Source organism: Gavia stellata, chromosome Z (genome assembly GCF_030936135.1).
Source record: "Gavia stellata isolate bGavSte3 chromosome Z, bGavSte3.hap2, whole genome shotgun sequence".
NCBI lineage: Eukaryota > Metazoa > Chordata > Aves > Gaviiformes > Gaviidae > Gavia > Gavia stellata.
Genome location: NC_082637.1, coordinates 13,674,705 through 13,691,482, shown reverse-complemented (window position 1 = coordinate 13,691,482; position 16,778 = coordinate 13,674,705). Strand labels below are relative to the sequence as shown.

The following is a 16,778-nucleotide window of genomic DNA, read 5'->3' as shown; positions in this document are numbered from 1 at the left end:
GAAGTTAAACAGTAACGTTTGTGCCTGCCATTTGTTTACAGTCATAAAATTTGCATGTGCTTACACAAAAGTGGAATTTATATTTAATTGGTTTGCTCTCCACTGACTGTGTATGCACAGATTGCTGTAAGTGAGTTTAAAACTAACTCAGGCGCAATTTTGCAGCCTGTAGCTCAGTTACATGCGTGAAATGTGCCTGGATATTCAGAAGTGATAGGTGGAAATGTAGCCAACTGTTGTTCTCCACATTGTCCACAGTAAACATGTTTTAGACTCAGTTAAATTAACTGATACTTCATTTGCCTTTGCACTTGAAAAATATTTATGTGCTGACAGATTATAGTTTCTTGATACAGAAAATGAATTGCGTAATGAAAATTGAGTCATCTGATAAACCACAAAGAATTTTTCCTCGGCAAAGAGACAGCTTGTTCCCACGCTGTGCTACACTGAATGGGTTTCAAGCATACAAATACCTGTCAGATGTGCTTGGTAGGAGTGGAAAGCTGAGGTAAGGAGTTTCCTATTTAGATAGTAAATTGCTCTTTAGTTTCAAAGAGTGAGGTTGGCTACTGAGAATCTAATAGCTGACTCCAGTCACCATCTCCAAACAGGAAGAGCATTGGTGGGAGAAGCAGGAGGTTTCCTTCAAGTCATTCTGTCTTTTCTTCAGGCTAAGCAAACAGATTTAGCAGCAACAGGGACTTCTGATCACCCTGAGCTGTAACCTGAATTCTGATGACATCTAGTGGTGTCAGCCCACTGCAGGGACTGGATCTTCACAGCTGGTGGCTTCCCACTTGCACCTCTATATTTCAGCCCAGTTCTGCAACACTGCTTTTGGCCTTTACAGGTTGAAGAAAGAGGGATAATTGCATACCATCTTGCCTTTTCACCTGATAAATTAACTGTGAAATTATGCTACTTTTTCCTTGTTTTTTTTCCTCTGGTCGTGGCATTTCCACTTTACTGCAAAATCAAATGCAGTAAAAATGAGTTGAACGCACAGAGTACCATTCTTCAGCTCAGGTGGTCCTGAATTCAACATTGCTGGTCCCAAATATTCAGAAGTCATGAGATTGGCTCAAAAATCATAAACTTCTAAATAAATTTTGGATGTTTTCTATTTGCCTTCTATTTTCAGGACTTTCAGAGTTCAAACATCTTGAGTCCTGTATCAACAGGGATAAAAGTGTATTTTTTGTTACCGGAAGGCTGATTTGTCAGCTAAATTAATGAATCTGAAAGTTAGAGCTTTAAGAAAAGCACCCAGTATCCCAAGATGCCACTGCTCTCTGATTCATTTTTTCTGCTCCTGAAGTGGAACTATAGGTCACATCTTTTTGAGAAATAACAAGAATCAATTAGCTGCAATTCAAATAGGACTTTGATCAAGCCAAGTGATACGTATTACATGTTAAGCATTGTTATTGACTTTTGCATGATGGTGTATTTTTCAGTGAGCCCTTGATCTGATATTACCACCTGAGGAGAAGAGGACACCATGAAGCAGAAATTGACATCATCAGTTCAAATTATTTTGCTACTTGCTCTGACTGCAGTGGGTCTGACTGGTAAGTACACCACTTCCTGAAACACTTGTTTTTCCTTAAAACACTTTCTTTAGGATAAAGTCTGAGGCTTTACCCATCTATCCCGACCACCACTGGAGCCTGTACATATTTAAATTCCTTTCTTCTAAAGTTTCATATGGAGATTTTGTAAATGGCTTGTGTCCTCTTTTCTTTTTATAGTATTAATTTAATGATTATGTGGTGGTAATGATGAAAGGCACTCACTCCATCTCTACACTCACTCCATGCTTGTCACCTTCTTGGGAATTAGCATCATATGAATAGTAACACTATTAGAGATAATGATATGGAACTTTAATGAAATAAAGGTAAGCTTAGGTTGAAAAGCCACATGCTTTTCATGTCAAAATGTATGTAAATTTATGGTCTATGTTCTTGGTAGAAGTTAATGACAAGTAGTCTTAACAGGAAATATTCTTAAATGTATTGGGATTATTAGGGAATATTCAAATAATTAAAGAATGCATTCAGGTTGCCAATACACAAAATACTCCATCCAGCCCATTAATTCCTTCTTTTTATTACTTGTCTTACCTATAATTTATCCCAAATATGTGCAAATAGTGGAATTTTGGTTCTGTTCCGAAGTTGAAGTTGAAATTTAATTTTAAGATGACCTGAAGATAAAAATTTTGGACACTTTAGGAAAAAGCAAAAGGTCATACATTTGCTTCCAAGCTTTTTAATTTGGAGATAACTGTACACTTTTTAAGTTTAGGTAAAAATGAAATTTTCATTTGAAAAAGAGAAGTAAAATAATTTTAGTAGCTATTTTAGAAGCTTGAGGTAAGATATATTTACTTTTCTGAAAGTTTTGACCCTTTTTCTAGGCAGATTTATTTGCCAAATTCAATCCATAGTTTCAGATAATTTTATTGTCCTCAGAAAAAGCATTCCTTGCTGAATTTATCGTTCAACAATAACAACAAAAAACATTGTCCAACTCTAATATAACTAGCTGGATTTCTGCACTTCCCTAGGTCAATCATACCCTGGAAAACCTAAGATAATAAGATGTCGTTCTCTAGAAAAGGAAACCTTTTCTTGTTGGTGGAAGCCTGGCTCAGATGGAGGACTTCCTACCAATTACACCCTGTTCTACAGCAAGGACAGGTAACAAACGGTGCATACGTATTCTGTAAGTGATCAAGTGATGATTACGACAGAATGAGGGAATGATAATGTTAATTTATAAAGGCGTTTTTATGAATCCATGTTAAACCTCAGACAGCCAACAAGGGCTACATGAGATGAATAGCTTTCCCTTGTTGGAAGAAAACATGACCACTACCAGTCCCAAACCTTCAGCTTGTCCCTGCTGAAACGCATCTGACCTAAAACCCCACTGGTCTAAAGACATGCTGGGAAAGGTGTAGTTTGTCCATCTTATCAGGAGGCACACAGCTTTTAGCCAAATGGCCTGCTTCTCTGAGGAGGGGAGCATCAAGGCACCACAGGGCCGTGGAGGCTGCACCGGGGCGGCAGGGCAGGGCGTCCATCCAGGGCCTGTCCCACCACCCCAGCCCGGGAGCAGGGCAGGCTGGGGGCAACCTCCCTGGGGACGGGGACAGGCTGAGGCCGAGCTGGGCCAGGACATCAGCCTGCGGGTTGGGTCTGGCTCGGCAGGGCCCATCGCTGGGAAAGGGCAGGGCTGTGGGGAGCTGGAGACCAGCCCTGCTGCGGCTGTCTGAAACAGGGACCTGGGCCCCAGGCAGTGCATGGGGAGTCCTGGGGAGGCTGTGAGGGCTGGTGGTGCCCTCAGGGCCCTGCTGAGGAGCTTTTCCATTACTGTGCACAGCAAACCCCCATCTGGAGAAAATCTATAGAGAGTCTTTGCTTCCCCTTCTGTATTTGTAGCCAACCTCGTGGTTCCCAAAAATGGGGTAAAATCAGATGTGCATATTGCATCTCAAAAGTTACTGTTGTGGTAAAGTCTGTGACTCCCTCATCCTGTTCAAGAATAAAATGTGTATGTGTTTAGCAACTTTGCTTAACCTGTGCTTCTTCGTATAACTGCCCCTTCTTCCTGAAAACAAGAGGTCTCAGAACAGGGCCAGTAAGCAGGGAGGCTCAGAGATTAAATTTCTTTGAATAATCCAGAGAGGTTCAGAATAGATCAGGTAAAGCCTCAGACTCCCCTGCTTCAATTAAATAAACTCCAAATCATTTGGTATTAATTGATCAGGAAAGATGCAGCATTTAATGAAGTTACCACACTCAAAATTATCTGAGAGCTTTTATTTTATGAAAATCCAGATGTTTCAACCTTGATCAAAACAGAAATTTTAATGACCATTGTAAGTCATACCTATCACAGTCCAGAACAGTCCTGCTTAGGGATGGATAGGAGTGCTTCTCCGTTTCATTAAATCTGCTGAACATCAGGCACTGCCAAGCATTCCAAATCTGGGCCACGGTTGCCTTTCTTAGCTCATTCTCTCTCAGGAACCTTTTACTCTTGTCTTTTCTTTGTGAACTGGGACAAAACTGCCTGGAAACTAAGAGACCTTGTTATTAGCAGTGCATAGAACATAACAGTGGGACTAAAGTGCATCCTTGAACCATCTCAGCTGGTGCTTTGAGTTTGTGCAGTTCTTCACACCTGAGATAGGCTCTGAGTACATCAACCAGTTCAGCTTTAACTGACTACAAAACAATCCGTCTCCTAAAAAACCCAAAGACTCATATAAAGGTAATAGGTAAGAGATCATGAATTCATCAAATAGTTTTTGTTGAGACAATTGTGATGATGATGTTGAAAAGCAGATAAATTAAGATCTTGCTGAAAACAAAATAATCAATAAAACATTCCTCTGCCATTGGGACCTTCAGGTTACTTTCCAGGGGAAATATGTAAAGAAGATACTTAGCAACTCTTCTTCTTTAGTCAAAAGGAATGTGTTTAATTTGCCTTTTAATTTGCTTTTAAACATTTTCAAAAATTGCCTTGTGCTGTCTCTGGATATTTCTCTTTCCATTCTTTTTCTTTTCCTTTCTTTTGTTGACATATACCTGTGTATAAAAAAGGGGATAAAAGCATTCATTCTGTGCAACTGCAGTAAAAATAGCAATGCAGCATTTATGGTAATAGCATTTGACACTCACCAAAATGTTTCTCAGAGGTGGGATTATATATAGGTTTAAAGTTAAACATTTCAAATTTCTTTGCTGAACCTAGGCCATTACTAGAATATTATCTGCTTTGCTTCATTTCCTAAACTTTTAACTTTTTAAATCATTTTATTTCAGTGAAGAAAAAATCTATGAATGTCCAGACTACCGAATGTCAGGTCCCAATTCCTGCTACTTCGATAAAAACCACACTAATCCCTGGACAACATATAATATCACTGTAATAGCAACGAATGAGATTGGAAATAACAGCTCAGATCCTCAGTATGTGGATGTGACCTCCATAGGTAAAAAGAAAAGAATGAAATGGAAAACAAACTAGTTGGAGATGTATGTGATTTTTTTAATCCCAGACCAAGTAATGGTGAAAGATTTCTTTCCTCATGATGTGAAACTTGCTATGGAGGAGTGTTTATGTACAGATGATCTAAAATACACATCTTTGATTTACGTGAAAACTTCATTTTTCTTATAAATTAAGTAACTACATATTTTATTGTCATTTTAACTTTGGCTGAAAAATTGGCTCCAGTTTCTAGTTATCTCCAGTGTTTCAATTAGACTCAATGACAGTTTTGTAGGTTCCTAGCACTGCAGATTATTAAACTTCCAAATTGGTTAAGCTACCTAAATTTTCCAAATGTAAACATCTTTCTGGCTGCTGGCATTGCAGTCTTGGGAGGGTGAAAATAACTGCCTAAGCACTCTGTAGGCTTTTTGTAGTATTTCATATTCCTAATTCCATCCTGCTTTCTGCATACACATAATCTGCACATTGTAAAGATAAATGTTCTTAGTCTTTTTAGCTAAGAACTATCTGACATTTTAATTTTGCAAGGGTGGCCTAATGAAATTATGATTTGTACTTCCTTAGCCTTAAAAATTCAAAGTCTAAGATTTGCTGATACTGTGGTAAATCAGTAGCCAGTTAAACGTTACTAGGGAGAAAGGAAAAAAAGGCTATTGTACTATTCCCTTATAGAAGTGCTGAACGATCTGAAATTAATGTGATGAAATACAAAACCGTAAAGGAGGTGCCTTTTCTGAGAGAAAATTAAATCACTAATGGCAAACTTTTCATTTATACAGTTCAGCCAGATGCTCCTGTGAACCTCTCTCTAGAAATAAAAACATCTGCTAGCATAATGTACCTTTGGGCAAAATGGTCTCCACCTCCATTAGCTGATGTCAGCTCTAATTCACATGTATATCACTATGAGCTACGACTAAAACCTGAGGAAAAGGAAGAGTGGGAGGTAATGGAAAAATACATTTATTGTATAAATGCTCTTTTCAGTGAGTTCTCTTGTCTGAATTTAACTGGTATTATAAAAATTTTACTTTCTCTAAGGATAGAAAAATTAATCTAACCAAATCTGATTAAAGAAAGAAAAATGCTCTAGTAGCTTGTAGAGACAGTGACATTCAAGGTATTTGTATAATTGTTGTAATGTCATATACTATAAAAACTATTTAGTCCATTGATATAATATTTAATTGCAATTTTCATCAATGTGTCTGTTCCCAGGTGTCACAGTAAGAGACTGCTCAGTTCATATAGTTTAAACGAAATCAGGATCAAAGCAGTTTATTGATTCATTAAGGTGTAATTAACAAGCTATCAGTTAACTATGCAGTCAAGGTCAGTGTCAGCAATACAACAGATAAATCACAATACTGGGCACTTAAAAATGTTAATAGACATCTACCATTTTATAAACACGCTTCTATAACTAGTCCCAGAAATATGCTATATACAGAAATTCCTCTTTCCCAGGAAGGGTAGATTACAAGCACCCCCCACCCTCTTGGGAAAACAAACTCCTCTATTTACACTGCTTCTGCAGGGGACGTGAACGCTTTAACTTAATGTGAACCTACGTCCCTTCTTACAGTCTACTAAGACACATATCAGTGGGAAAGCAAGCACACGGTCACATGCATGCACCCAAGGTGTGGGTTCCTGCCCACTGCAGCCCACGCTGTCTGGAAGGCAGATAGTCAGAGCATCAGAGAGGGAGGCTGCTCTGTCTGGTCCAGGCAGAGGTCATGATGCTAGCAGAGCAGCTTCTGATAGCATCAAACTAAACTTCAGCTTCTGCTGAAGTTTCCAGTCTCCCTCCACTATTACACATTTTCATGCTTCTTTAATAACGCTTTTTAAGCTGACCCTTTCTGTTTCAGAAGTCTCTCAGCTATTCCCTGATTTCTGTTTAATTGGGCTGAGAGTCATCATCATCATTATCTTCAACATGATCAGTTGGGGGCTACCTAAATTGTTGATGCCTTAATGATGGAGAAAGCTATGTTTCTTGAAAGACTTCTGAAGACAGATTCAAAGGGCCTGAGGAAGGCACTTGATAATAAGCACTAAAACTGAAACCCTTGCCTTTCAGAAGTCAGTGACACAAGCCTACTCCTTTTTGGCCCAATTCTTTATTATTTTTCCAGTCCATTTTCTTTTCCAGACAATATCTGTTGGAGTGCAGACACAGTACAAAGTGATTCATTTACAAGCTGGGGTGAAGTATCTTGTTCAGGTCCGTTGCATGTTAGACCTTGGAGAATGGAGTGAGTGGAGTTCCGAGAGATGCATTCAGACCCGCAATGGTGAGTGGATGATTGCCGTTCTGTTAATTGTTTTTAAATTCTAGCCACTTCAGTGTTGTGAAAGGTGCCTAAATGGCAGCCCTGAAAACCTGGTTCCTCACACAGATACTTCGTAGTGCTGGAGGAACAGTTTAGTGCATCTTACCGTACTTCGCGTGTAGTTGTGTATTTAGTCTTGTTGATCCACTCAGGATCTTCTGCTGAAACTGGCTATGACAAACAGGCTGTGATTTACTACGAAGTCACTTCTGATACAGGTGTGCCTAAATAACTTATTGTTCCTGTCCCTCTATTTAAAAATCATCTTGATTTCATCTGTAGCTATAGATATCAGGTAATGGTACTTGTGTAAGAATCATTCATTTGTTCATTAGTAACTGGACTGAAAGCACTGCCATGTCTAAAAGTGCCATGTATAACACTGCAGCTACTATCACATGGAAATAATTATCTGTGTTCTCTTGGGTTTGAGTGGACACATTAAATATGCATGACATCATATCTTGTTGTCAGACACTTTAGCCAGGTTGTCTCAAATCTTCTTCTTCTGTCACTATTTGTATTATTCATGATTTGACATGGAGATTGCTGAAGTACTGTTAATAGAAAAATATTTTTTAAATGTCCCATTTTCAGATCTGCCTTAGGCAATTAGAAATTTGGAAAATCAATGTCCCTACTCTAAATAGTAAAAAATATATATTATTGATGTAATAGGACCATATATTGCCACAAATACATAACTGAAAAACTTTCAATCACATCAGGGTATAGACTAGCATCATCCTTTTCAAAATTTAAGCATTTTCCTCTGCCCTGCTCTAAGTGCTTTGCTTGATTCTATAAAAACATCATCAGGGATCCAAATAATTATAAATTGCTTGGCAGCAATCAAGCAAGTAGCCTGAGTACCGAGCATAACATCACTTTACAAGGAAATATGAGAGCTGCTTCTTTGTATCTTTGGAGTCAGCTCAGCATAGGTACTTCAGAAGAGAGTTACTGGCAAGGGTATAAACAAATGGGCAAACACATTCGTAATTTTTTCCCTGTAAAATCCAAAACAAATGACAGCATATTTTTTAAACAATCAGAAGCACCTTAAAACACATTTTTTGAAGAAAAAATTATTTATGTAGAGAATAGATTGGATAGCAGAGTGTATTGTAAATCATTTTATAGAACCTGCTATGACAGTATTTGAACACCCCTTACCAGATTTGGGGGCAGAGAAGAGCCACAGCCAGGGAACTAAAACATAGTTCCTCAGCATAGCTGCAGTGTGAAAGGATTCTGAATCTGGGTCAAAGTAGCAGGCTGCTGCCCTGACCAGTGAGCCATCCTTCCTTTCCTATGCTAGTATGAAGCAAAACTTTTTCTTTCCTTGTAGAAAAAAGGTATTTTCCTGTGCTCTGCTTGACATTGCTTTATGAATTCAGGTTTGACCTAATGCATTAAACATACTAATTAGTTAATTTCTTTATATCTCTTACAGGAGAGTCACCTCCTGAAAAGCCTACAATAATAAAATGCCGTTCTCCAGAAAAGGAAACATTTACTTGTTGGTGGAAACCTGGTTCAGATGGAGGACTTCCTACTAACTACACTTTGCTTTACAGCAAAGAGGGGTAATAACATGTGTGTAATTATTCAGTGTTTTTTTGGAAGGACGTGCAAAGTCAATCCTGGTTAGTTTTGCTCTTAGGAGATGTCATTTTCCATAGCATATGGTTTTGTCCAAGTGACATATTCTGGAATAGCACTAGCACCAACATATTTAAGGTTGAAATAGGATCTCTTTACATTGTCAGTTTTTTCAAATTTCTATGAATTCTTCTGCCTTGAAAATTAGACTGCCTTGGAAGTTGCCATGGCACAGCAACTGCATAATAGTATGCAATACAAATGCAGTCCTTTAGCTCTTTGGCCACACAGCCCCAGAATAAAGGTTTCCAAAATGACCAGATATTAACATTTTCATCTTCTGATAAGCTTATTTTGCACAAGTATTCATAGGCCATGAATGCCTCCTGGCTTCTGCGGTAATCTTGGTCCTGGAACTTAGATCAAGTGCTAAACACTCATTTCAAAGGAGTAATCAGTATTTTCTTTGGGTCCTGTGAACTATTTTTGGTTTACCCAGCACTGCTCAGCCTTGCACTGACCTAAATGGATGTTAAACTCTGTACTTGTCAGCTGAGAGCCAGGTCTTAAGTGGAAAAAGACAGATACTGGTCCAGCCAGCCAGGGCAGAGTGTGAGGTCCACATCCACAACTTTCTCTTTTGTTACAGTGCATCTCAGAGAAGCCTGGAAACAAGTACTGCATACTCAACTTTCTGTCCTATCCCTGCTCCCTTTGGGAAGCTTGGGAATGGATTTGGAAGACAGGTACAAAGTAGATTTTTTTGAGGAACAGGTGATGAAAGACCAAAATAGATTCTGAAAGCATATTAATGTAATATGCAGAACTCATGTAAGTGTGAAATGAACATTGGAAATACTCCGTTTTTAATTGTTTAGAAGACCAGCAATCACTTCTGCTGGCTCTCTGGAACCTGTAAGGGCTATGCAGTGAACAGCAGCATTCAGAAAAGTAAGAGCTGCACTCTACTAGCCCACTGCAGCATCTACAACAGCCTAAATTCTTCAGGTGTTGTAGTCTTTATTTTGGGGAGAAAATGCTTCCTATACTCCCTGGAATTGTCCAATGACTATTTAGTCTGAAAATAGTTTTCTGATTTTCTTCACATTGCCAGGCATGAAGAATCTGATCCAGCCCTAAATAATGCTGAACTACTAGTAATCAAAGTCAGGTGTTTTAGTCTGTGTAACCTGATCACTGTGATTCTTTCATTTCAGAGAAGAACAAGTTTATGAATGTCCAGATTACAGAACTGCGGGCCCCAATTCATGCTACTTCGATAAAAAGCACACCTCTTTCTGGACCATATACAATATTACTGTGAGGGCAACTAATGAAATGGGAAGTAATGTCTCTGATCCTCATTATGTGGATGTGACTTACATAGGTAAGAGATAAAAAGTATTTTCTGTGGAACCAAATAATTCAAAATCACAGGTTTTGACACAAGAATTTTGATACCACCTCTTCTCATATATAATACTATTATATCCAAGTTAAAAACTTGTAAGAACAAATATCTGGTGTTATAGTAAATCAATATTCATCCCTTTACCATTTTATTTTCAAAAGAAGCCTAAAAATGCTAAAAGCTTTAAAACTGCATTCAGATAACTATTTATTGGTTTTCCATATTTCTTTCAGTCAAGCCCTAAGAAACATCATTCAGCTAAAATCTTTTTCCACTCTACCAGCAATTGAAATCAAATTGATCTTTTAACTAATAATACTTAAATTTGATTACCCAAAAGTAGTTTCCAGACCCAAGAGAAGCTGAATTAGTGCTTTTTATAGCAGTGTACTGATAATATCTTTTCTCAGACTTTTTCCACAGAGTGACTGTGGAAAAGTATTTAGGTTTTCTTCTAAGGGAACGGACCATTATCCCTGACAACCATTTTGTACCAAGGATATGGCTGCCAGGAGTCTGGCAACTGGAAAAGGGCTGCTGGAGAAAAGGCTTTACATTTTACCTCCATGCCTTGACTACTTACTTGATGAAGCTTTGCATCAGACAGTGGTAGAATACATGCACGATATGCAGAAGCTCTGCCTCTGAACTGAGGAAGCTGCAAGCCTGATCGTAGCAGAAACCTGCATTCCATTTTGGTTTACTTTTGAGATATAGACAGCATTTTAATATTACTGCTTTGTTTTATTTTTAAATATCCTTATGTATGCATGTAGGGATTACGCTGTTGTGTTTTCTGAATGTAAAAGATGGGGGGGGCAAGTTTCATCAGCTACATCTGTGTTTTCAGCAGTGCTAAATACATACGCCAACTTTGATAAGATTATGGTAAAACACAACTTTAATAACACAGCACTAAAGATGTTAACTTTGAAACATAGTTGTGGGGAAAAGCAACAATAAATGGTAATGTAAGAAAAAATTATTTCTGGTGATAACCTCAACATGAACTCAACATATTTATTGTTCTTCATTTTTTTCTTTAAATCCATAAACCCATTCTTACTTTATCAGGAAACTCTTGATCCCTGTATTCCAGCACCAGTTCTAAATTACTAGACCCAATGGAGGTGGCAACTTACCACTCACACCATTTTATATTTCTTCCTAAGATGCAAGGAAAAAAATCATTTAGACTCTTATTGTCAGTTCTTTTATTTTAACAGTACAGCCAGATCCTCCTGTGAATGTAACTCTGGAATTAAAAAAGCCGATAAATAGAAAACCATATCTGGTCTTGACATGGTCTCCACCCCCACTGGCTGATGTCAGATCTGGATGGCTTACCCTAGAATACGAGCTGCAACTAAAGCCTGAAGAAGGAGAGGAATGGGAGGTAAGGTTGTTGCAAGTTTTTGCTAGATAATGTTTTCTGATAATTAGATTTTGTCATCCAGGTCCCATGCCTGAATGTAATGAAGCAGGCATACTGAATAGTTCATCATTTTTCAAACGTGCTTGTGTGATCTATGATTTCCTACCGAGAATCCTGGTATCTCAGATGCTGTTGTGTGACAGCAGGTGATAAAGTACTTATTTTTAATTGTGGCCATTATGTATTAATCATATTGGCATTACAGTTTCAATTGTTCATTCTCATTTAGTCAAGTTTCTTTTGTGATAATTTGTTCTTAACCACGAGCACTTCTTAGGTAACAGAAAGCTCAGTGACATTATGTAAAATAATTTCAATTTGTACAAACAGCCATTAGGTGATAGTTGTCATGGCCACATAATAATAAGTGTCTACAGCCAGGATCTGCAACTCAAACAACTGGGTGGCAAATTAAAGACTCCAGCTATTGGTATTTGGCTGCATCCCCTTCTTGTCTGCTGCAAAACTTCCCAGCCATCTCTGTATCTCCTCCTTCCTTGCCCCTGCCACTGCACTTCCCAGCCCCCTGACCATTGCAAGGTCCACTTTTTACTACCTTGCGCAGTTCCATCAACTCCACATTCCTTCTTTTCTCTCTGCATTTTCTTCCCCCATTTCTGTTTCTTGCCTCCTTCTCCTCCTCTCACCATTGCAGTTCCCACCATTACCACAGTTCCTCCCTGTTTGCCATATGTGCAGGATGTGTTTTTGTAATAGTTTAATTTGCACAGTATACCAGAGCCAGATCTCATTCCCACTGAAATATGCTAGAAAACTGAACTATAGAAATAAAATAAATGTACCGTCATTCCACGCCTGCATAACAATTACTAGGAAGCTGTCCAGATTCCTTCTATATTCCCAACTTGGTTATCAAGAGTTAAACCTAGCTGTGATTTTCATCGAAAAATGTGTCAATTTTATATGCATTTTATGATTTTTATTTAATTTCCAGACTATTTTTGTTGGACAGCAAACACAATATAAAATGTTTAGTTTAAATCCTGGGAAGACGTACATTGTACAGATTCACTGCAAACCAGACCACCATGGATCATGGAGTGAATGGAGCTCAGAAAAGTATATTCAGATCCCTACTGGTGAGTGACCAGGCATCACTTCAATAATTGTTATTACATGAAATTTCATGTAATACTTTTGTTAACTGTTTGTGGCACCCGTGCAGATTGGCATCCCATAGTTTCCCTAGAACAGGTAAGAACATTATTTCTAAGGTAACTGAATTCTCAGCATCCCTGCACCATACCCAGTTAGCTTTCCCCTTCATTGCTTTTTGGAGTTAAGAAGGTGAATCAATTTCTTTACTTATTTAAAGCACGTCCTTTCTGTTTATTGCCTCATTTGTTCTCATGATGGTAGTTTTTAACTAAAAGAATACCGGCAACTGCATTAAAACTGCTGCATAGACAACAAAGAATTATTGCCTTCACACAGTAACAGATCTCCATTTCATTACTCTTTATCTGGAATGAATGTGAAATAAACACCTCAATGTAAAAAGGGTCGTGTTACAATAGAAATCCTTAAAATATCTAGTCCTAGATCATTTAACCCACTATTTAATTAATTGTATGATATATATTTGATAATTAAATGACTACAGTATTGGCATAACTGGCTGTGACAAAATTTCCCTCTTCGTACATTTTTGTATCATTTTTCCAAGTGAGTTTATTTCCTGCACAGTGCCATTAATAAAAAGTATATTTATTATCAGATACTACAGTGATTGTTGAGATCCATCTATGCTACTAAAGGCCTCTAGATTCAACACCAAATTTGGTAGTTTAGACCAATTTTTATAATAAAAGTAATTTGAGACTTTTTTTGCATGCTGACTATGCATATGCTAGATGTGTGTCCTTAAATAATTCTGTTTGCTTCCTAGACTTTAGAGTAAAAGATATGGTTGTGTGGATCATTGTTGGTGTCTTGTCATCTCTTATATGTTTAATCATGAGCTGGACAATGGTTTTGAAAGGGTACAGGTAAGTCACAAATTTCACAATTGCATGGAGTTGAAAATCTCAGCAAACTTTTCAAAAATAGACTTCTAATATTTGGTTCAATTTTCTATAGGCTTTCTGTTCTCTTGTAAACTATAAGTTACAGGTATTTGACTTTAAATTTGCAACTGATAAAGAGGTATTTCTGCTCTTTAGGGAAACCAGGCTAAATTCTCAGTTGGTAAAAACATGTCTCTATTAGATCTGACCATCTTGGTTAGCCATGTAAGCATTCAGCAAACATTATCTGGAGTATCCCTGCTCCCATAGAAGACACACCTTTTGGTTTTGTCCTAATTTCCTAAAGGAAACAAGGTTATATTATGAGGTTGTCTTTCTGCCCACGTCTGTCAATTCCCCGAATAATTTATTAGAACACTGGCTTATTTCAATCAAATCTGAAAGAGAAAGGTGTTGCAAAGATTGTCACTTTTGTACAAGTCTTGCAAAAAATACTGGCTGAGTAGAAGAAAGAGATGGAAACTGTTGATGGAAAAGCCATCAGAAGTCATTAATCATAAATCCTGTTTAGCAGTCGTCAGCTGACAGTCAAGCATGTACATACAGGCCCACTAGTCCTCCTGAACTGTAATCCACATAGCTGTTTCTTGGCCAGTGATGAAGTTACAGTGATATTAGAGAATTGGAGGTTAAGGGACAAAGCAGTGTTACTTTTCCAGTTGAATAATTTTTGTACTGTTCTCTTTCTTATGAATACATCTAAGGGTAACTTATGAACTGTAACTGGATTTGTAAATTACCTGGCTTGAGAGGTAGACAGGAAACAGAGGTCCCAGAGGGAGGTATCAGATATGGGAGAAGTGTTTAAAATGTCACATTCCGAGGAAGTGGGAGAACAAATAGAGAGATAGAGCCTATACTTACACCTTGTGTGTTTGTTCTGTTTTCTTAGAATGATAGCCTTCATCCTACCACCAGTTCCGGGACCGAAGATAAAAGGCATAGATACACATCTGTTAGAGGTGAGTACCACTGATAACGACAACAGAATTCCCCATTACTTACTTTTCCAAATTATGTACTGGTGAACACAATTACCGTAATAAAGTATAAAACAGCTTCAATTAATTTAATCAATGTTAAAAATAAGCGACACTTTCAGGTTGATCATGTGGAGGGTATGTGTGAGACAGACTCTTGCCTTGCACTAGTAGTAGGAGGCCATTTGAGAACAGGGTTCGTGACCCCAGCTGTTCCCTGGGACACCACAAGAGCCAATGTCTGTGTGATCTTCCTAGTAGTTCTTATGGAAGTTGCTCTCCAGAGTCTCTGGCCATGCTGAAGAGACAGGACGCAACTGCTCTACCATACTCTTTCATTTTCTTCTTGTTAAACGCATGAGAGCCCTACCTGACAAAAGCTCCCTAGTCCTCCCATTTTAGAAATATGAATTCTGGGATTGTGACTCCCCACTGAGGGAACTCAAGAAATTTTCTTCTGTTCTTCCACTATTTTCTGCAACAGTAGAAATCCCGCTTAGGTCTAGTGATACAACTATTAAAGTATTTGTATATTAAGTATGTAGATAGTTCACAGTTGTTCTAGTGAGATAAACCCTAACGTTAACAATGAAAAAATATGCCTTATTTATTATGCCCTTAGACAGGAAAATCTGAAGAATTGTTGAATGCTCTTGGGTGCCATGGTTTTCCTCCAACATCAGACTGTGAGGAACTACTGGTAGAATATCTGGAGGTAGAGGACAGTGAGGATCAGCAACTCATGCCAAGCCATGACAACGGTCATCGCAGTAAAAATGCAAAAATGATACCCAAGGAAACAGACAGTGACTCGGGCCGAGGGAGCTGTGATAGCCCTTCTCTGCTTTCTGAGAAGTGCAGGGAGTCCCACGCCCTTCCATCAACACTTCAATCACAAGATGTAAGAGATGTTCCAGAAAATAAAGGAGGAAAAAGGAGTTGGGAAACTCAGTGTATCGCCTCAGAACAGAAAATAGTCCTTTTTAACAATGAGAGTACAAAATCGTCCACATGGCCTACAGCTCAGTCACCTAATAATCAGCCTCCTATGTTTGCCTACCACAGTACTGTAGATGCACATAAGATAACACTGAGTACCACAAGTGTGAACATTGCACCAGTTTTGATAGGAAATGAAGAAAAACATCAGTCACAATATGCTGTTGCTGAAACTGTCCACAACAACATGGAAAAGCAAAGAGAGATGGAGAATTTGCATTCCAAAACTGACCAAACCACAGTGCAGGTCAAACCAAACAGACCTAATGACAAGTCACCGTTTTTGAATCCTAAACTAATGGATTATGTAGAAGTTCACAAAGTTAGACAAGATGAGGAGCCAGCAGTATTACTGAAACGTAAAGAAAATAGTGGAAAGACCGAAAAATGCACTGTGGCAGGAACCAACAAAGAATATACCAAGGTCTCAACAGTTGTGGACCAAAATATTCTAGTATTAATGCCAGATTCACGCATCCAGCACACATCTGTGTCTCAAGAACCTGCATTGGAAATGTCTCAGAACCTTCAGCAAGGTCAAGTGGAGAAAAATATGAGCTACTGTCTGACAGTTCCAAGCGAGTGCAAAAGAGAGACCAGTGGATCAGAATACATGGACCCATCTTCCTTTATGCCCTCCTTTAAATAACTAGTAGTTGGTACAGTACATACTTAGTAGTTAATGTACAGTAAAGCAAAACTGCATAGCCAATAGTTCCTTAAAAAATCCTAGCCTCCTATGTGTATTATACAGAGAATAAAATAAACTGTGGATTGAGGTAACAATCATGGAAGTAAACCTTGGATCATTAACACATGTTTCTGATGCAGGGAAATGAGGAAATGGATATTATCTGCCATGAAAAATACATTGTAAACTAATTATTCAGCTCTGCAGATCTTCTGTTAGTTGATTAAACCTGA

The 16,778-nt window shown here is 38.2% G+C and overlaps 1 protein-coding gene across 1 annotated transcript; it reads left to right on the top strand.

The window, feature by feature from the left end:
* The first annotated feature begins 1,504 nt into the window (after positions 1-1,504).
* PRLR (prolactin receptor) lies at positions 1,505-16,503 on the top strand. Its single transcript, XM_009816762.2, has 12 exons — positions 1,505-1,574; positions 2,576-2,708; positions 4,845-5,014; positions 5,817-5,983; positions 7,196-7,337; positions 8,833-8,965; positions 10,199-10,368; positions 11,619-11,788; positions 12,783-12,927; positions 13,737-13,836; positions 14,768-14,837; positions 15,478-16,503. The coding sequence occupies exons 1-12, from the start codon at positions 1,505-1,507 to the stop codon at positions 16,501-16,503; spliced, it is 2,496 nt and encodes an 831-aa protein (XP_009815064.2).
* The last annotated feature ends 275 nt before the right edge of the window (positions 16,504-16,778 follow it).